The following is a 21,545-nucleotide window of genomic DNA, read 5'->3' as shown; positions in this document are numbered from 1 at the left end:
CCTATAATCAAATAAACTTTGATTATTTTACTTTTGTCATTACATTAACGTACTGTCTCACTGTCGGACTCTACGTTACAGTAACGCTTTTATTATGTTATATTTTATTTTATTTTATTTATTTATTATTTTTTTTATTGCACCAAACAGACCAGGCCAGGCAATAAAATCTTTACTGATTTCTGATTCTGATCTCAATTATTTATTGCGCACAGAAAAAGGGGGGTGTTTTATTGTGAAAGGCTGCGCCGGAAGTGTGACGCACCGTGACGTTCCAGCTTAACTGTTGGTGGTGAGATGGCCGTGAAGTCTCTCCGGTTCCTGTGAAGTCGCCACAGGCTCCGTGGACAGACGGCGGGAGGCGGGAACTCCCCTCCGTAGTTCGCTTCGGCCGCCATTAAAAAAACATAACGGTAAATTAACGGTAAGAGCGCGAGCATGCAGAACGGCCCGTCCGCGTGCAGGTAAACAAGCGGAAAAACAAGGCGCGCTGAGCGCTCGATTCGTTAGTTACGTTCTCCCGCCGAGGGGGGAGGGGCGGGGGGAGACAGCGGCGGGCAGCCAGAAAAGCAGAAAAGCAAAGCCGGTCCGCGGCTGTCTCTCTGCCCGGGACATTCCTGCCTCTCCCGCACACTTTCTGCCGGACAGTGCCCCTGTTGTTCGGTGGTCCGAGGCCCGTCTCCGCCCTGCTTTCCCTCCAATCTGTCAATAAGGGCACTCTCCCTTAAAAATGAAAGGAAAACAAAAAAAGAAAAAGGCTGAGCAACATGGCTGACGCTGGCCCTGCAGAACCTGCTTTTTTTCGTTTTTGTCAGCACAGATGATGACTGTAAACTATTATAATAACGATAGTCAGTCAGTGGGGGGAAACAGGGTTTAAACAGGGTTTAAACGGGGCTGAAACAGGGTTTAAACGGGGCTGAAACGGGGTTTAAACTGGGCTGAAACAGGGTTTAAACGGGGCTGAAACAGGGTTTAAACGGGGCTGAAACAGGGTTTAAATGGGGCTGAAACGGGGTTTAAACAGGGCTGAAACAGGGTTTAAATGGGACTTAAACGGGGCTGAAACAGGGTTTAAATGGGGCTGAAACCGGGTTTAAACGGGGCTGAAACAGGGTTTACACAGGGCTGAAACAGGGTTTAAACGGGGCTGAAACAGGGTTTAAATGGGGCTGAAACGGGGTTTAAACAGGGCTGAAACAGGGTTTAAATGGGACTTAAACGGGGCTGAAACAGGGTTTAAATGGGGCTGAAACCGGGTTTAAACGGGGCTGAAACAGGGTTTACACAGGGCTGAAACAGGGTTTAAACAGGGCTGAAACAGGGTTTAAATGGGACTTAAACGGGGCTGAAACAGGGTTTAAATGGGGCTGAAACCGGGTTTAAACGGGGCTGAAACGGGGTTTAAACAGGGCTGAAACAGGGTTTAAATGGGACTTAAACGGGGCTGAAACAGGGTTTAAATGGGGCTGAAACCGGGTTTAAACGGGGCTGAAACAGGGTTTACACAGGGCTGAAACAGGGTTTAAACGGGGCTGAAACAGGGTTTAAACGGGGTTTTACGGAAGAGTATTAGGGCCAGGCATAAGAAAAAATATTTATATTTTGCCTGTCGAGAATAAATTTGACATTTCGACTTTATTCTCGACATTTCGACTTTAATCTCGACATTTCGACTTTAATCTGGACATTTTTACTTTGTTCTGGACATTTCGACTTTAATCTCGACATTTCGACTTTAATCTGGACATTTTTACTTTGTTCTGGACATTTCGACTTTAATCTCGACATTTCGACTTTAATCTCGACATTTCGACTTTAATCTCGACATTTCGACTTTAATCTCGACATTTCGACTTTATTCTCGACATTTCGACTTTAATCTTGACATTTCGACTTTAATCTCGACATTTCGACTTTAATCGCGACTTTATTCTGGACATTTCGACTTTATTCTGGACATTTCGACTTTATTCTGGACATTTCGACTTTAATCGCGACTATTCTCGACATTTCGACTTTATTCTCGACATTTCGACTTTAATCGCGACTTTATTCTCGACATTTCGACTTTATTCTCGACATTTCGACTTTAATCTCGACATTTCGACTTTAATCGCAACTTTAATCTCGACATTTCGATTTTTAATTTCGACTTTAATCTCGATTTTAATCTGGACATTTTTACTTTATTCTGGACATTTCGACTTTAATCTGGACATTTTTACTTTATTCTGGACATTTCGACTTTAATCTCGACATTTCGACTTTAATCGCGACTTTATTCTCGACATTTCGACTTTAATCTCGACATTTCGACTTTATTCTCGATATTTCGACTTTAATCTCGACATTTTACTTTGTTCTGGACATTTCGACTTTAATCTCGACATTTCGACTTTAATCTCGACATTTCGACTTTATTCTCGACATTTCGACTTTAATCTTGACATTTCGACTTTAATCTCGACATGTTGACTTTAATCTCGACATTTCGACTTTAATCTCGACATTTCGACTTTAATCGCGACTTTATTCTGGACATTTCGACTTTATTCTGGACATTTCGACTTTATTCTGGACATTTCGACTTTATTCTGGACATTTCGACTTTAATCGCGACTATTCTCGACATTTTGACTTTATTCTCGACATTTCGACTTTAATCGCGACTTTATTCTCGACATTTCGACTTTAATCTCGATATTTCGACTTTAATCGCGACTTTAATCTCGACATTTCGATTTTAAATTTCGACTTTAATCTCGACATTTCGACTTTAATCTCCACATTTCGACTTTAATCTCGACATTTTTACTTTATTCTCGACATTTTGACTTTAATCTCGACATTTTTACTTTATTCTGGACATTTCGACTTTATTCTCGACATTTCGACTTTAATCTCGACATTTCGACTTTAATCGCGACTTTATTCTCGACATTTCGACTTTAATCTCGATATTTCGACTTTAATCGCGACTTTAATCTCGACATTTCGATTTTAAATTTCGACTTTAATCTCGATTTTAATCTGGACATTTTTACTTTATTCTGGACATTTCGACTTTAATCTGGACATTTTTACTTTATTCTGGACATTTCGACTTTAATCTCGACATTTCGACTTTAATCGCGACTTTATTCTCGACATTTCGACTTTATTCTTGACATTTCGACTTTAATCTCGACATTTCGACTTTAATCTCGACATTTCTACTTTAATCGCGACTTTATTCTCGACATTTCGACTTTAATCTCGACATTTCGACTTTAATCGCGACTTTATTCTCGACATTTCGACTTTAATCTCGACATTTCGACTTTAATCTCGACATTTCGACTTTAATTTCGACATTTCGACTTTAATCTCGACTTTAATCTCGACATTTCGACTTTAATTTCGACATTTCGACTTTAATTTCGACTTTAATCTCGACATTTCGACTTTAATCTCCACATTTCGACTTTAATCTCGACATTTTTACTTTATTCTCGACATTTTGACTTTAATCTCGACATTTTTACTTTATTCTGGACATTTCGACTTTATTCTCGACATTTCGACTTTAATCTCGACATTTCGACTTTAATCGCGACTTTATTCTCGACATTTCGACTTTAATCTGGACATTTCGACTTTAATCTGGACATTTCGACTTTAATTTCGACATTTCGACTTTAATCTCGACATTTCGACTTTAATCTCGACATTTTTACTTTATTCTGGACATTTCGACTTTAATCTCGACATTTCGACTTTATTCTCGACATTTCGACTTTAATTTCGACATTTCGACTTTAATATCCACATTTCGACTTTAATCTCGACATTTCGACTTTAATCTCGACATTTCGACTTTATTCTCGACATTTCGACTTTAATCTCGACAGGCAAAATATTATTATTGTTTCTTATGCCTGGCCCTAAAAGTCTTCCGTAGGGTTTAAGCAGCTGTCAGGTGGTGAAAAAAATAGTGTATTGGAGTCAGGAGTCTGATGCATTTGCTGCATTGTCTCATTCAAATGAACTATTAGAAGCATGCAGAAGTTTTAAGCTGGTTTTCACTCCTCCTTTGTCAACAAATGCCGGGATAAAAGCAAACACCTGGAGTCTTATCCTGCAGGTAGGTGGACCCCAGGTGAGACTGTCGCCCACATGCTGACTCAGACAGTCACAGGAGGTGAGATCTGAAGCGACAGCAGCGCGTTCATGACTGACACGGCGTGCGTTTGTCATTTATTGAACGTTTTATTCCAACACATCTGCAGCACATCTCTTATATTTAACGTTCCTTTAGAGGCTCAGTTAACTCGGATCACAATGAGTTCCTGCTGTCGTCTTAATTTCCACACGGATAGTTTGGATCATTGGATTATTTTTCATTTCTACTGCAAAAAGACGGTTCTCGAGCTGTTAGAACAGAAAAGAGTAGCTAACAGAGGTCATTTTCATGTGCAGTGTGGATACTGGCTGCAGATGTTTTGGATTTGCAGATGTGCAATGATCTGAAAAGTGTGTCACCTCAGGAACAAAGTTACAGTAGCAGTGACGTCTTTTGGGTCGTTGGGTCACAGATTTGCAGATAAATGTTGAAATATCCTGCAGCTATTGTTGTTCGCATGCTACTCAAACATTTTTACGACCACAGTTTTGCTGCAGTGCTGCTTTAAAGGGATAGTTCGCCTCTTTTTACATGAAGCTGTATGACATCCCATATCAGCAGCATCATTTATGAACATCTTCTTACCCCCTGCTGCGTCCTGTGAGCAGAGTTCCAGCCTCGTTTTGGTGTTGATGAAGGTAGTCCGGCTAGTTGGCTGGGGTATAAGAAAATGCAGGGGGTAAGAAAATGTTCATAAATGATGTTGCTGATATGGGATGTCATACAGCTTCATGTCAAAAGAGGCGAACTATCCCTTTAAAAGGAATGATTATAAGTTATTCTCATCCAAGGACATTAAAACTTAAAAACCTAACATTACTAGCACTGACACTGTCAGGCGTCTGGATACGTTCTGGTGTGGCCTTCAGAATTTGGGAAGATCAACCCTTAAAGGTGCTCCGAGTTGACTGAATATCAGATAAATGTGCAGCCCAGGTAGCGCTCTGCAGTGCAGCGGTGCTAACAGATGCTAAGGCTTAGCATCAGAGCGTCTCCGGGTCCAAAAGACCTTTCTAAATATTGTACATTTGTTTGCACAGTTGCTGCATGTATCTGTGATATCGTGGAGCAAGTTGAAAGCAACATACTGGTTAGTAGAAAAGAGAATAAAGCAGCAAATAGTGTGCTCAAAGTCACTGGTACGGAGGCAGAAAATGTCTCCGAAGATTTAGTAATGGTTGACTTATATCACACACAGATATCCCGTGTGACCTTAGATCCCAAACCATACCCGGGTAAGCCGTGGAGAATCTGTAGATAAATGACTCTTAGATTTCTTTCTTTTAATCGTGCTTGAACGGCGTCACATTGCCATGTTATGTAGTCGTCTCAAGCGTTTGACTTTTACTGCCAAGAAGAACAGACACTCGTTAACTTTTAAACCGAGACGGAGACTCAGCCAATCACAGCGCAGGACACCAGCCCTCAGATCGGGCCTGTTTGGGATTATTTTTGAGCTCAGATCTGATTAGATTAGCCAACAAACCAAATCTGTTTGCACTATTTGTGAAACATCCCTTATTGATCTGGGCCCTTTGGCGTCTTATTTGAAGCACACAATTTCTAATTTGGGTTTTATAATAGATCTTAAATTAGATCGCCAGGTTGGAGCAGTGGTCGAGTCCTGTTTCTATCTCAGGCAGCCGGCAAAGATTAAGCAAATTCTTTTAAAACAAGATTTTGAAACAGTAATTCATGCCTTCGTTACAGCTCGGCTGGATTACTGTAACATAGGGTTCATTTTAAGATTCTTTTATTTGTTTTTAAAAGTTTACATGGTCTGTGTTCGATACTGCATACTACATACTGCATACTACATACTCATCGATCAGACAGTATGCAGAGCGTTTACCCACAATGCATTTCGCTCCTGCCCGAGCCGAAATCAGCCGGCCTGAAGCTGATTTCCCTTAAGCTCTAAACTCTGTAAACTTTAGCAACATTTGAAACATTTTCAGGCGAGAAAGTACTCGTTTAGATCCCCAATGTGTTGAAAACCTGACAAAATACCGGCTATTTACCATTTAGTTCCCATGAATTCGGCGCTACTAAAGCTAGCCGCAGTGAGCTAACGCACTTCCGGTTATTTTCACAAAATAAAATACCCGTTGCCTTTTATCATAGGGAAAGCCATTACCATACAATTGGTGCTTTTGTTTTGAAAACAGGAAGTGAACCTACCCTCGTTGTAGCTAGCTTGAAACTGCCGTTTTGACAGGAAATGACGATCGGCGACGTCACGTTACGTTGCATCTTGGGTAGTTTGAGTATGAGTAGTAACCTCATGATGCATACCCAACATTTCGGAGAATCTAGTATGCATCCGGGAACTTCTCGCTTACTCAAACTTGCATACTAACTCAAAAAGTTAGCAGGAGTAGTAGGAGAAGTATGCGGTTTGGAACATGGTCTCGCCCCATCTCACCTCTCTGAGCTGCTCCTGGAGGTACCGAGGTCTAAACCAAAGCTTTTAGTGTTTAGCTCCCAAACTATGGAATGATCTGCCGTTACATATCAAAAAGTCATCTTGAGACACTTTTTTATTCTTTGGCTTTTAACACATGTTGAGACTTTTGCTCTTACTTCTGTTATCGTGTTTTATTGTTTCTGTTGTCTTTTCCATATTTTGCACGTTTATTGATTTGCGTCTGTACAGAACTTTGTCGCAGCTGCTGTTGTTTTAAAGTGCTTTATAAATAAAGAAGTAGTAGTAGTAGTAGAGATAATAAGATGGGATTTTGAACAAGTTTTAGTGGATTTTTTTGTTCTTGTGTGGATGTTATTCATCCATCTGCAGGTGGAAATAAAGTCACCTGTGTGGCCAGTCTTAAAGACCCGGGGAGTGTGCAGGCAGCACTCATACTGCTTTTTAATTAGATTCTCTCTTTTGCACAAGCTTGTTCACATAGAAAAGTACCACAGAAAGGAGTGTAGCGTCGCCAGGTTCTGGTCTCACAGCTCAACTGGGTATTTATCCAACATCTTTCTGACTTTTAGAAGATTTGGAGGGTCAGACCGACTGGAAACTGGAACCAGCGGCATGTTTCATGCTTTCTTGCTCTTATTTCTGTTATCGTGTTTTATTGTTTCTGTTGTTTTTTGCATATTTTGCATGTTTATTGATTTTCGTCTGTACAGAACTTTGTCGTAGCTGCTATTGTTTTAAAGTGCTTCATGAATAAAGAAGTAGTAGTAGTATTTGTTATAAGAATGGCTCAAAAAGTTTTCTTTTTGAGCCATTCTTAAAATGCACAAGTGGTTTTAAGAATGGCTTTCCTCTGCAGCTTTTTAAAATCGTACTGAAGTACCTAAACTCAGGAACATTCGTCAGCAGCTTTATTGTCGTTGCTGGAACTGAAGAACAGTTTGGGCAGTGCAGGAACTTGATGTAATCCAGATGTTTCGGAGTGGGAGGAGGGCAGAGTGAAAGGTTCAGTGTTCAGATTGTTCCGTACGGACTTCCTTACGTTTTCAGGACGCTTTCTGTTGGTGCGTGCTGGGTCACTTCATGGGGACCAGCCTCTCTTTTTGGGTTCTGAGATATTAAATCATTGTAAAATGTTGCAGGTGAGACCTGAGACTTGAGTTTAAGGTTAGGTAAAGTTTCAGCATCAGTTTTGGTTGTTGTCAAAGCCGTAAATGTGTGTAAATGTGATGGAGGAAACCCAGTTTTGTGTGCGTTTGTGTGTGTGCAAAGATCGATAAAGTTTGGCTTCCAGTTCCAGGCCTGAGATCCAACTCTGCGGTTTCCTCACGTTTGAGTTGTAAGCCGGAGGAAACGATGTTGAGTCATCGCTGTTCGCCGTCACTCAGCCCCTCAGGACGGCGGATGACTAATCACCAGTTGCCCCGGGCAACGGGAGGAAAATCACCTCCAGATGTTGCCCAAACACGGCAGCGCGTCTGTAATACTCACAGTTTGGATTATTCTGCTCAGCTGAAAGGGGAAAAAAGTGTCAGAATGAAGGTGTTTGGCATCTTTTGGGCTTAAAGTTGCACCACCGAGCTTAATTTCGTGTTTCCGGCAGCATCTTTGTGATGAGATCTGATGGGATTGATTCTCACATTTGGTTGTAAAGCAGCCAGAGTCGGCCACAGATGCAGGTATGGTTTAAAGTCTTCATGCATTTTTTAGGAGGCCTTGAGCAGACAGCGAGCAGTTGGAGGGTCAGATGTGTTACATAACACCCCTGCGAATAAATAATACACCGTAGGCCTCCCCAACTTGCTCCATCGATCAATAATTGAAGTCTCGTGTTCGGGACAGGAACCGTGTGGAAGCCGCCGGCTGAACTGATGCTGCTCCACCCGGCTGCAGGGGTCTGCTAAAGGGTGTTTTATCTTCTTTAAAGGAAACGCACGCCGGGCATTAAGGAGAGGTTGTGTTTTTATAGGCTGTGGCTTCTGCTGTCATAGTGCTGTTAGGTTTAACAGGATTTCTTCAGTCTTTCAGTGGCTCAGATACAGGCATTTGTTTGCATGTGGTTCAGAGGTACATCTGAAATGCCCATGAGCAAGGCAGTTGACTCCTGGCTGCTTGTTTGGACCTAAAATGAGTGTATGTGTTGGATAAAGGCGTCTCATTCTGATGGATACGAGGTTATTCTGAAACGCCAACGTTTAAAGTCTGTCAGACGGGAGATGTGGCGCCCCCTGCTGCTCACTAACAGGAAAATTAGGAGCTTCTCAGTTGATCACAGCATCCAGAGATCATTTAGTATCGTAGAGGCTTATCATATGACCACAGAACGACCACAGAACAACCACAGAACAACCACAGAAGGACCCCAGAATGAAAAATGAGGTTGTTTCTAATGTTTGCTCAGCTGTAAACTTTGTGTCTCACTGTTTTAGGTTTAATTCAGGCTTCGTCCAAGGGCCACAAAGGCTGACGTCTGAGAAACCAGCGGCGCCACATCTCACCAACACTCCTGTGTGCTGGAGATTGGGTAACTAGTGCTAAACCTACATTTTTTTCTTGATGTTTTTATGAACTGAGTGTGTTAGATTTGCATTAAAACACGGCAAAACTAAAAACTAAACATGGACTACAAAACCAAGACATGACCAAAACCAAAACCAAAAACATGGGGAGAAACGTTCGTTAGCAGCTACATGTAACATGTCTGTGCGGCATGCTGTTAAAGTATGTTATAATAGCATGTTGACATGCTAAAAGTTAGCATTATGATTAGGGCTGGGCGAGTTAACTCGTTGATTATTTAATGCCTTTATTAAATTTAAAGACTTTTAATTTGATTATTTAATTTAAAGACTTTTATTTTGTAAAAGTCTGTTGCTGTCTGCTGTGGAACAGGAAAAGAAAGTAATCGGCGGATCCACCAAACATGGAGAAGGGTACGTAACTTTTACTCGGCCATTTTCATTTTAAAGTTCTTCCAGACGGCGGAGTGGACAGAACCAAAGTCATCTGTAAACACTGCCAAGTTGAATTGTCTTCTCAGCGTAGTAGTTCCAGTCTAAAATATCACTTAAAGGCAAAACACACAACTGATAGCAGCAAGTCATTCAAGGAAACAGACAGTGGAGCGAGGCTTCTACATAAAAACTACAGAAAGATGCTGATGTTAAAAGTGTGTTTGCACAACAAATGTTATGGCACTTTCATTCATATGGCAGCACATTTAAAATAAAGCTAAATGCTAAAAGCTATACACTACTTTTGGATTCATTTTTGGATTCTGCGTACAAATGCGATTAATCGTGATTAATCAGGGAAATCATGTGATTAATTAGATTAAACACTTTAATGGTTGCCCAGCCCCAGTTATGATGTTTTTTTCCACTCCTAAGCATTGTTAGCCACCCCCCATCCGTTGCTGGACGAGGCTAAATCTGTCTTGGTCGTATATATAAAAGGAAATCTTCTAAAAATAACACGTCTGACATCATGTCTTGAAGATAATGGGGAAAATGAATCTGTTTGTTTCCCGCTTAGGCCCTGGACAGGTTTGAGCTGTAGCTGTGTGGCCGGGCAGCCTGGCTGCCCCTCTGCCTCCAGATGAATGAAGAGCACTCCGGGACACAGAGACACAGCTGATACAGGTCAGCCTCATCAGTGATCTGCATGGATTATTCACACAATGCAACCCGCTCCATGGAAGTGGCATTGGTTTTGTGGTCGATTTCAGACCGTTTTCACTAAAATGTCTTTGCAGAGATTCAAAATAAATCTCACGTTGTTTTAGATTGTATCAAATCAGGTTAAATCATTTTTATACCAGAAACAGAATAATCTGACCTTTGAACTTGCTTAGTTTAAGTCAGGGCTGTGTGGGAAACGCGGTCCTTTCAACACGATACCCAGATTTCAAGGCGAAACATGATGGAACAGTTCTTCTGGAAATGGTTTAATAGATACAAAGAGGCCCATTTTTTAGATACAGAAACATTAAGAGACTTTGTGAACATAACCTTCAGCCTGTAGTTTACAGACTCAATTAGTCAATGCGTTCTTTCTGTTTGAGCAAGTTATTTTATTTCACCCCAAATAAGCTGAACCACAGAGCCTGAAGAACAAATGCACTGGAAAAAATGCCCCTCCAAAAATAAGTAAGAAAAACAACAAATAAAAGATGTTTTTGCTTGAAATAAGCAAAAAAATCTGCCAATGGAACTAGTGAAAATCGGCTTGTTAAGATTTCTTGAAATAAAATGTGATATTTAGGACTTTTGAGTTAAAAGTGATCTTGAAATTAGCTTAAAAACTTCTTCAAATGTCAAAAAAAAGGTTGTTTCATGTGAAATATGACTCAAAACAAGATATTTTCAAGACTTTTTCACTTGACAAGATATTCAAGATGTATGGTCTTCAAACAAGTCCCTATATCTGGCTGAAATAGAACTTGTTAGGCAGTTGTGTCTTATATTAAGTGTAATGAGATATTTTGACTAGAAATGAGACAAATATACTTGGTAAGACTTTGATTTTTTTCTAGTGTGCGTATTCGACCAGTTTGTGCATCTCAGAAGAACAAACGAGAAGATGTTTAGAAGGTAATCAGAGCAGAGACTCCATTCATCCTTTAAAGGGGAATGTTTCAGAAGGTTTCTATGGGTAGATCCCACGGTGTAACATTTATTCATGTGGGATAGAAAGTAGTTGAACAGCATGTAAGTCAGGAGCTGGGTTTTCCTTTTGCTGTGAGTTTTATTCAAATGTTTCTCGGGGTCTTAATCCGATCCGATCCAATTCTTAGTCAGATTAAGGTGTCTACATGCACTTAATAACTCAGTCTGATTGTAATTTAGCCAATAATCCGATCCTTTCAGTGCCATGTGACCCCACTGAGTGTCATAAAGTGTCCTGAAATGCTGTAAACAGGCTTGAACACATAAAAGCCATCATGTTTTTCTATCTTTGCACAACATTTAGTGAAGGTGTGGTGGTTTATTTCTGTCTCCACAGGTCATGCAGGTGTTTCTGGAAATATGATGAAGAAAAAGAATCCACACAAGTGAGTAAATACTTTGCACACTGATTTATTTCTATAGCCACAACAACTGGTCCCTCATAAGAGCATTTTAACAGATGTATGTGCAGATCTGCGTCTGTTGGTAAAGTCTCTGTTGCTAACGTCTCTGTTGCTAACGTCTCTGTTGGTAACGTCTCTGTTGCTAACGTCTCTGTTGCTAATGTCTCTGTTGGTAACGTCTCTGTTGCTAACGTCTCTGTTGGTAACGTCTCTGTTGCTAACGTCTCTGTTGCTAACGTCTCTGTTGCTAACGTCTCTGTTGGTAACGTCTCTGTTGCTAACGTCTCTGTTGCTAACGTCTCTGTTGGTAACGTCTCTGTTGGTAACGTCTCTGTTGGTAACGTCTCTGTTGGTAACGTCTCTTTTGGTAACGTCTCTGTTGGTAACGTCTCTGTTGCTAACGTCTCTGTTGCTAACGTCTCTGTTGGTAACGTCTCTGTTGCTAACGTCTCTGTTGGTAACGTCTCTTTTGGTAACGTCTCTGTTGCTAACGTCTCTGTTGCTAACGTCTCTGTTGCTAACGTCTCTGTTGCTAACGTCTCTGTTGGTAACGTCTCTGTGGGTAACGTCTCTGTTGGTAACGTCTCTGTTGGTAACGTCTCTTTTGGTAACGTCTCTTTTGGTAACGTCTCTGTTGCTAACGTCTCTTTTGGTAACGTCTCTGTTGGTAACGTCTCTGTTGCTAATGTCTCTGTTGCTAACGTCTCTGTTGCTAACGTCTCTGTTGCTAACGTCTCTGTTGCTAACGTCTCTTTTGGTAACGTCTCTGTTGGTAACGTCTCTGTTGGTAACGTCTCTGTTGGTAACGTCTCTGTTGCTAACGTGTCTGTTGCTAACGTGTCTGTTGCTAACGTCTCTGTTGCTAACGTCTCTGTTGGTAACGTCTCTGTTGGTAACGTCTCTGTTGCTAACGTCTCTGTTGGTAACGTGTCTGTTGCTAACGTCTCTGTTGGTAACGTCTCTGTTGGTAACGTCTCTGTTGCTAACGTCTCTGTTGCTAACGTCTCTGTTGGTAACGTGTCTGTTGCTAACGTCTCTGTTGGTAACGTCTCTGTTGGTAACGTCTCTGTTGGTAACGTCTCTGTTGCTAACGTCTCTGTTGCTAACGTCTCTGTTGCTAATGTCTCTGTTGCTAATGTCTCTGTTGCTAACGTCTCTCTTGCTAATATCTCTCTTGCTAATGTCTCTCTTGCTAACGTCTCTCTTGCTAATATCTCTCTTGCTAATGTCTCTCTTGCTAATGTCTCTCTAAAGAAAACATAAGAGCAGTCTGGGCCCGACCACCAAAGTCCTGCCGCAGCCGCAGCGTAACATCGTCGGCTGCAGGATCCAACATGTCTGGAAGGACGGAGGAGGACACGTGGTGTGGAAAGGAACCGTGCTGGACCAGGTAATCGCAGGATTCAGTAGCTCCTGCCGTGGCTTTGTTTTCTGTCTCTGCTACAGTGTTGCCTGCTCTTAGCAAACTTAACTGTATGTTGTTAAAAGAAGCAATCGTGTGTAGACGGAGGCACAGAAAGGGGAGGACGAGTGATGTAAAATGTATTTGTGCCCACCAGGTGCCAGTGAACCCTTCACTCTATCTGATAAAGTATGATGGATTCGACTGTGTTTATGGTCTGGAGCTTTATAAAGATGAGAGGGTTCAGGGACTGGAAGTGCTCCCTGACCGACTGGGTAAGACTGACCTGAGATCTGGCTCACGCTTAATGACACATCAAGACATTACTTAGACAGCAACAGCACAACAGTGGCAGGAAAAAAAAGAGAATTTAGATGAAACAGATGTTTCCAATGAAAACAATAAATGTGGGACAATAATTTACAAAGATTTGATGTGAGAAAAGGTGTCAAAAAATGGTGGGTTTTCATGTTGCGTAGGTTTGGTGTGTGTTATTGTGTTCGGGCACATGAGCAGGAGTGTGTATGTGTGTGTGTAACAGCGAATGTTTAAATGGAGAAAAATATTATTTTGAATGTATTGTAATTGTATTTCTTGTTTTTTTAAGTTTGATGCCTGCAGCGCTTTTCTAAAAAGTTTTGAAAGTGGTCAGAAAAAAGACAATGTGGGAAAAAGGAAAACACTCGGTTGAACAATTAATTAGGCTAGTTGACAAGTTGCTAACATATGAAGTATTAAAAAAAGAGACAAACTGGTGTTTTTTATTGCCAAAAACCTGCAGTGTTAGCTAACAGTGCTAACACCACAGTGCTAACACCGCGGTGCTAACAGTGCTAACACGAACGACACTGTGCACTGTTGTTGCAACAGTTCAGGAATATATTTAAACTTTAACTGTTAAAGATACTTTATTGCCATGAAAAGGATGTAGCACCTCAAAGGAGACAATAAGACTGCTCGCCACATAAATAAATACAGCAACAGAGCTAACTGACAAATAGGAAACGCTGGCTTGATTTAGGATTATGCACTTTTTTACACTATTTATTGTGTCAGAACAAGCATGTTTGTTAGAATAAAATGTAGTAAGACAACCTCATAGCCCTGAAATGTCAAATTACGTTGCTGAATTTGCATTTATCTTATTGGAATATCCACGAGCAGCACAGAAGACTTGTGCTTTCTGAAGGAGGCAGTCACTAACCTTACAGGCCAGGATGCAGATCATATGTTTTCCAAAGGAAAATACTGATAAATAACGTTAAGCGGGGAGATTTAACGCTTTCAACAGCGTACATTAAGTTTAGTTGAAGCTAATTTGCCACCTTTAAATTTGGTTTAATTTCAGGTTATAACAGTCTGTATAACATCATCATGATTAATAAAGCGCTGTATGCTAACATGCAGCCTAACATTAACTAACATTTAGTAAGTTACGTTATACAGCTATGTTAAGCTCACAAAAATATGTTAATGTGATGATGAGAAGTATGACATCATGTTACCCTTGTTAGACATTAGCTGACTTGATGATCTTAAACAAATGAAATGTTAAATGCTAGCATGCTAAGTGTAGCATTAAGCAAGCTATCTTAGACAGCGTAGGTGTGCTAAATAAGTTTTAGGCTGTGTTCAAAACCGCCTACTACATACTACATACTTCCATACTACATACTTCCATACTACATACTCATTCGATCAGACAGTATGCAGAGCGTTTACCCACAATGCATTTGGCTCCTGCCCGAGCCGAAATCAGCCGGCCTGAAGCTGATTTCCCTTAAGCTCTAAACTCTGTAAACTTTAGCAACATTTGAAACATTTTCAGGTGAGAAAGTAGTCGTTTAGATCCCCAACGTGTTGAAAACCTGACAAAATACCGGCTATTTTCAATTTTGTTCCCATGAATTCGGCGCTACTAAAGCTGGCCGCAGTGAGCAACGCACTTCCGGTTATTTTCACAAAATAAAATACCCGTTGCCTTTTATCATAGGGAAAGCCATTACCATACAATTGGTGCTTTTGTTTTGGAAACAGGAAGTGAACCTACCCTCGTTGTAGCTAGCTTGAAACGACCGTTTTGACAGGAAATGACGATCGGCGACGTCACGTTACGTTGCATCTTGGGTAGTTTGAGTATGAATAGTAACCTCATGATGCATACCCAACATTTCAGAGAATCTAGTATGCATCCGAGAACTTAAAAAAAGTTAAAGTTAGTGTGAGTAGTGGGAGTAGTAGGAGTAGTAGGCGGTTTCGAATACAGCCTTAGATGTCAGAAATTTTTTTACCTAATTTGAAATCCTTTTAAAACAGCAACAATGACCCAAGAATAGAGTTGAATTTTAGTTTCTCACAGTGCTAACATCACACACATACAAAAGCCTGGAGTGACTTGTGTCATTCTTTTTACTTGCAGCAAAATCCCGCCTGACAGACGTCAGCCTCGCAGATACCATGATCGGTAAAGCTGTGGAGCATATGTTTGAGACAGAGGAGGGTCCCAAGGAGGAGTGGAGGGGGATGGTGCTGGCCCGAGCTCCCATCATGACCACTTGGTTCTATATAACCTATGAGAAAGACCCTGTTCTGTATATGTACCAGTTGCTGGATGACTATAAAGAAGGAGACCTCCGTATTATGCCCGATTCCAGTGAGTGACGTCATATTAATTCCAATAAATCTGTCAGTATTCTTTCGTCTGTTTCTTTTTAATTATTTACCTGAGAAATAAAAGCAGAAGGAAAAGAACTGGATGCTTGTGTCAGTCTTGTGTGCTGTCTCCGTGCAGATGACGGCGTCCCGGCGGAGAGGGAACCCGGCGAGGTGGTGGACAGCCTGGTGGGCAAACAGGTGGAGTACGCCAAAGAGGACGGCGGCAAGCGAACAGGCATGGTCATCCACCAGGTGGAGGCCAAGCCGTCCGTCTACTTCATCAAGTTCGACGACGACTTCCTCATTTACGTGTACGACCTGGTGAAAACGTCGTAGGGCGGAAACAAAATGTCCGCAACCCGGTGACGCATCTGAAGCATTTAATCCAGCACTTTGTTCGTCAGACCATCACATACAAAAGTAAAGACTCGGAAAAAGAGATTTTCAGAATGGAAACGGGACACGTTCGGCAGATCTTCGAAGGATTCGGTGGTTTGAAGACCTTCTTAAAACCCTTCAAATGGAAAAAAAGACGTCCTCACGTCAGCCTTAGTTTGGTCCAGGTCAGTTTTACGGGATCTGAGAGGATAAAGGAGGTTTTATAATCTGATTTTTCCTAACAAAAATAGCTGAGTAGGATAAAGCAGAGCTGATTAATGCATCCGATTATGAACAGATTTAACAGTAGCCGCCCGTAAAAGAAGCCCAGAACAAAACGAGGAAACACGTTGCGATCCTGGAACATTTCTGCAGATTTCTTTTGTCCTTTTTCTACATCTAAACCACAAAAAATATGACTCCCAGTGAAGAAGAAATGTAGCCTGGAGCTGGTGGAAGGGGACATGATTTTTAAATTAAGAAGGAAAAATAGAAGAAGAAGGATTCTTGGACTGGAACGATGAGAGTTTGGACTTTTAAGACTCAGTGCTGCTGATAACTTCTGTGCCTGACGCCTTCAGTAAAGGAAAAAAAGCTGACGAACGGTTAGAAATGATAAGAAAAACTGCAGTGAGTCAGTATTATTACACAATAAATACACAATTACACCTTCCTGAATCACAGATTATGAGCCGGTTGAAAGATTTGACATCAAAAAAAGAATCCAGATGGATCCAGTTTCTTCTGTTCTGATCTTTCATCTCAGATTTATGATTATAAAAAATCGTTTGGCTGAAAAACAACGTAGAGACGTAACAGATAAGACGGGAAGCTGAACCATCCGAGCCCAGTTTGGCCCAGTTTAGCATTGATTCAACCATTTGGTTACATCGCCTCTGAAAGAGAACTTCTTTTCTGGTTGTTTTGCAGAACAAAAAACAGATTTCATGTCACAAACTTCAACATTTTCTTGTCTAAAGCCATCTGCAGTTAAAAACTGTGACTAAAAAGAGTTTTTTTTTGTATCATTGCCAAAAAACGCTTGTGTTGTGAGGTTGTTCAAGGTTAAATGTTAAAGGTGATTTCACTAAAAGCCTTTGGATTTACTCGTCCATGAAGGAGAAACGGAAGAAACTCGAAGCTGGCCGAAGTCCTTCGTGTCCTTTCGCAGATGGAGAACAGAAAAAGTGCGGCTTTGGGCTCCTTAAATCCCACCAGTTTGAGAACATTTTAGACTTTTGAAGTTAAGGACGAGACAAACAAATCCTCGAAGGCCCCGGTGAGAGTTCGAGGCCGATAGAATTATGACTGAAACTGAAACTGTCTCTGTATTTCCACTCAAACCAAAAGATTTACGGACTCCGGTGGGGGTGGATCTTCTCTCCTGGACGTCCGTCAGACCGTCTTTTTCACAGCGTGTATGCAGGAAGAGTGTATGTAGTATATATGAAGAGATGAACCGGCCAGGGAAGGTTTGAATTTCCTTTTTCACAAATGTGCTTTTGATTTTCTTTGGATTTATCCCAAACTGAAGGTTTTTCATTAAACTCGTGTTCTTAAACCTGCAGATATTCCCCTCATCATTCAGCACATTCAGTATTCTCTCAGCTGGCTTTAAACGGAAAGGAAACGAGCATCTTCACGGGTCATTTTAAGCCACTGAACGTGAAACAAGATGCAATGCAGCCTGTTTTTACCTTCTTTATTACTCCTTCAAACAATTAGGCTGTGTTCGAAACCGCATACTTCACCTACTACTCCTACTACTCCTACTAACTTTAACTTTTTTTAAGTTCCCGGATGCATACTAGATTCTCTGAAATGTTGGGTATGCATCATGAGGTAACTACTCATACTCAAACTACCCAAGATGCAACGTAACGTGACGTCGCCGATCGTCATTTCCTGTCAAAACGGCAGTTTCAAGCTAGCTACAACGAGGGTAGGTTCACTTCCTGTTTTCAAAACAAAAGCACCAATTGTATGGTAATGGCTTTCCCTATGATAAAAGGCAACGGGTATTTTATTTTGTGAAAATAACCGGAAGTGCGTTGCTCACTGCGGCTAGCTTTAGTAGCGCCGAATTCGTGGGAACAAAATTGTAAACAGCCGGTATTTTGTCAGGTTTTCAACACGTTGGGGATCTAAACGACTACTTTCTCACCTGAAAATGTTTCAAATGTTGCTAAAGTTTACAGAGTTTAGAGCTTAAGAGAAATCAGCTTCAGGCCGGCTGATTTCGGCTCGGGCAGGAGCGAAATGCATTGTGGGTAATCGCTCTGCATACTGTCTGATCGATGAGTATGTAGTATGCAGAATGGAAGTATGTAGTATGGAAGTATGTAGTATGAAAGTAGGCAGTATGGAAGTATGTAGTATGGAAGTATGTTGTATGTAGTATGCAGTATGGAAGTATGTAGTATGAAAGTAGGCAGTATGGAAGTATGTTGTATGTAGTATGTAGTATGCAGTATGGAAGTATGTAGTATGGAAGTAGGCAGTATGGAAGTATGTAGTATGCAGTATGGAAGTATGTAGTATGGAAGTAGGCAGTATGGAAGTATGTAGTATGGAAGTATGTTGTATGTAGTATGCAGTATGGAAGTATGTAGTATGAAAGTAGGCAGTATGGAAGTATGTTGTATGTAGTATGTAGTATGCAGTATGGAAGTATGTAGTATGTAGTATGGAAGTATGTTGTATGTAGTATGTAGTATGCAGTATGGAAGTATGTAGTATGGAAGTATGCAGTATGGAAGTATGTAGTATGGAAGTATGCAGTATGGAAGTATGTAGTATGTAGTATGGAAGTATGTTGTATGTAGTATGTAGTATGCAGTATGGAAGTATGTAGTATGGAAGTATGCAGTATGGAAGTATGTAGTATGGAAGTATGTAGTATGTAGTATGGAAGTATGCAGTATGGAAGTATGTAGTATGGAAGTATGTAGTATGTAGTATGGAAGTATGTAGTATGTAGTATGGAAGTATGTTGTATGTAGTATGTAGTAGGCGGTTTCGAACACAGCCTTAGATGTTACATTGCAAAAAGTAAAAAGCACCTGAGCCACGTTATGAGTCAGTCAGGTGCCTCGGTTCGACCAATCAGTGCACAGAAAGAGTTCCATGCGAAACCTTCAGTGTGTGTATTTCCTGTGATGTAATTAGTTGCTCTTGTTACAGCTGTTCATATATAAAAAAAGAAGAAGAAGAAGAATCTCCCAGAGATCTGTGGCTCTCTGACGTTGTGTATCCGTTTGCTTTTATTAAAGAAAAGTCTGATTTTAATCACGCCAGCAGGCACCATTTGGATGAGTGAAGAAAGCAAAGTGAGACTTGATTCCTGACCCGGTTGCATCAGCTGATTCTGCGACAGAGAACTGTGGTGGACGTTGGAACGATGTGGGCCTTCCATCATCCTTCTGCCTTGTATTGTTTTTTTTTTTGTATGTTTAAAATGTGTGTTTAATAATTTTTATTGTCGATGGAAACCTCATACGGCGTGCTTTGTGATCTTTATGCAGCATTCACTCACTCGCTCTGACCCACCGAAACAAAGAGAAAACATCAAATTTATTGTAACTTTTAAAGCGAAACCTCTCCGTACAGAAGGTGAAATGTCTTGTTCCTTTTTTACAATAATAAAAGCCTGTGAGCGACAGACTTTTACAAAATAAAAGCCTGTGAGCAACAGACTTTTACAAAATAAAAGCCTGTGAGCAGCAGACTTTTACTAAATAAAAGCCTGTGAGCAACAGACTTTTACAAAATAAAAGCCTGTGAGCAACAAACTTTTACAATAATAAAAGCCTGTGAGCAACAGACTTTTACAAAATAAAAGCCTGTGAGCAGCAGACTTTTACAATATAAAAGCCTGTGAGCAACAGACTTTTACAAAAATAAAAGCCTGTGAGCAACAGACTTTTACAAATATAAAATCCTGTGAGCAGCAGACTTTTACAAAAATAAAAGCCTGTGAGCAGCAGACCTTTACAAAATAAAAGCCTGTGAGCAACAGACTTTTACAAAAATAAAAGCCTGTGAGCAGCAGACTTTTACAATATAAAAGCCTGTGAGCAACAGACTTTTACAAAAATAAAAGCCTGTGAGCAGCAGACTTTTACAAAATAAAAGCCTGTGAGCAAGACTTTTACAATAATAAAAGCCTGTGAGCAACAGACTTTTACAAAAATAAAAGCCTGTGAGCAGCAGACTTACAAAAATAAAAGCCTGTGAGCAGCAGACCTTTACAAAATAAAAGCCTGTGAGCAGCAGACCTTTACAAAATAAAAGCCTGTGAGCAAGACTTTTACAATAATAAAAGCCTGTGAGCAACAGACTTTTACAAAAATAAAAGCCTGTGAGCAGCAGACTTTTACAAAAATAAAAGCCTGTGAGCAGCAGACTTACAAAATAAAAGCCTGTGAGCAGCAGACTTTTACAAAATAAAAGCCTGTGAGCAGCAGACCTTTACAAAATAAAAGCCTGTGAGCAAGACTTTTACAATAATAAAAGCCTGTGAGCAACAGACTTTTACAAAAATAAAAGCCTGTGAGCAGCAGACTTTTACAAAAATAAAAGCCTGTGAGCAGCAGACCTTTACAAAATAAAAGCCTGTGAGCAGCAGACTTTTACAAAATAAAAGCCTGTGAGCAACAGACTTTTACAATAATAAAAGCCTGTGAGCAACAGACTTTTACAAAATAAAAGCCTGTGAGCAACAGACTTTTACAAAAATAAAATAAATAATAAAACCTACGTTAATGCATTAAATAATTAACGAGTTAACTCATTATTATTGCGTTAACTCGCCCAGCCCTATTTAAAGCGTATTTATTCTGTTAGAGATGATTCTAACGATAACTGGATAAACGAGCTGTACATGAGTGTGTGTTAGCTGAGGGAAGTCTGGGCCATGGATGCTCAATAATCTTTCCTTAAATACTTCAATTCTTGGTGTTTCTTTCATAAATTGGTTTGTTGCGTCAGTCAGCGATAGAATGGACAGAAAAAGCATTCGACTGTTTAATTAAAGTACGACTTTAATGTTGCCTCCACACCCGACAAACAAATGATATGTGAACAATAAATAACACAAAGTATAATCAAATGGTCTGAAACGTGGTAAACAGCAAGCAGCCCGCTGAACTTCTCGAAAAAAGACAGAAAAGCGGAAACCACAATGACAGAGCGCCAACGTGTTAAATGTCTGTTGTGCAACGTCCAGATAACACACAGCTTAACACCTTCTGATTGGCTGCCAACATCAGAGATGCGCTGGTTTTCATTTTATGCTTTTTATCTCACAGAAAAGCTTCAGCAACACCAGTGAGCAGAAAGAGACGTGTCTGACAAAGTATTTTAGTGTGAAACCTTAAAGGGACAGTTCGCCTCTTCTGACATGAAGCTGTATAACATCCCATATCAGCAACATCATTTCTGAACATCT

General features: G+C 40.5%; 1 protein-coding gene across 3 annotated transcripts; it reads left to right on the top strand.

Moving 5' to 3' along the window:
* Positions 1 to 276: 276 nt before the first annotated feature.
* On the top strand, positions 277 to 19,592 carry LOC142372720 (spindlin-1-like). Of its 3 annotated transcripts, none has more exons than XM_075455674.1 (8): positions 277 to 413; positions 9,020 to 9,114; positions 10,125 to 10,231; positions 11,595 to 11,643; positions 12,916 to 13,051; positions 13,221 to 13,338; positions 15,483 to 15,716; positions 15,855 to 19,592. In XM_075455674.1, the coding sequence occupies exons 3-8, from the start codon at positions 10,192 to 10,194 to the stop codon at positions 16,052 to 16,054; spliced, it is 777 nt and encodes a 258-aa protein (XP_075311789.1). In that variant the 5' UTR covers positions 277 to 413; positions 9,020 to 9,114; positions 10,125 to 10,191; the 3' UTR covers positions 16,055 to 19,592. The 3 variants fall into 3 exon arrangements, with proteins under 3 accessions (XP_075311789.1, XP_075311788.1, XP_075311790.1); XM_075455673.1 differs by having other exon boundaries at positions 277 to 424; XM_075455675.1 differs by lacking the exon at positions 277 to 413 and adding an exon at positions 7,462 to 8,269.
* The last annotated feature ends 1,953 nt before the right edge of the window (positions 19,593 to 21,545 follow it).

Source organism: Odontesthes bonariensis, chromosome 22 (genome assembly GCF_027942865.1).
Source record: "Odontesthes bonariensis isolate fOdoBon6 chromosome 22, fOdoBon6.hap1, whole genome shotgun sequence".
NCBI classification, from domain to species: domain Eukaryota; kingdom Metazoa; phylum Chordata; class Actinopteri; order Atheriniformes; family Atherinopsidae; genus Odontesthes; species Odontesthes bonariensis.
Note: the sequence above shows the minus strand (reverse complement) of the source record. Positions and strands in the feature narration are given on the sequence as shown.

Bases quoted from the DNA above. Each gene is read 5' to 3' on its own strand.
- LOC142372720 (XM_075455674.1), top strand. From the start codon at position 10,192: ATGAAGAGCACTCCGGGACACAGAGACACAGCTGATACAG. The intron at 10,232-11,594 runs GTCAGCCTCATC...CTGTCTCCACAG, and splicing joins CAGAGACACAGCTGATACAG to GTCATGCAGGTGTTTCTGGA. The intron at 11,644-12,915 runs GTGAGTAAATAC...GTCTCTCTAAAG, and splicing joins AAGAAAAAGAATCCACACAA to AAAACATAAGAGCAGTCTGG.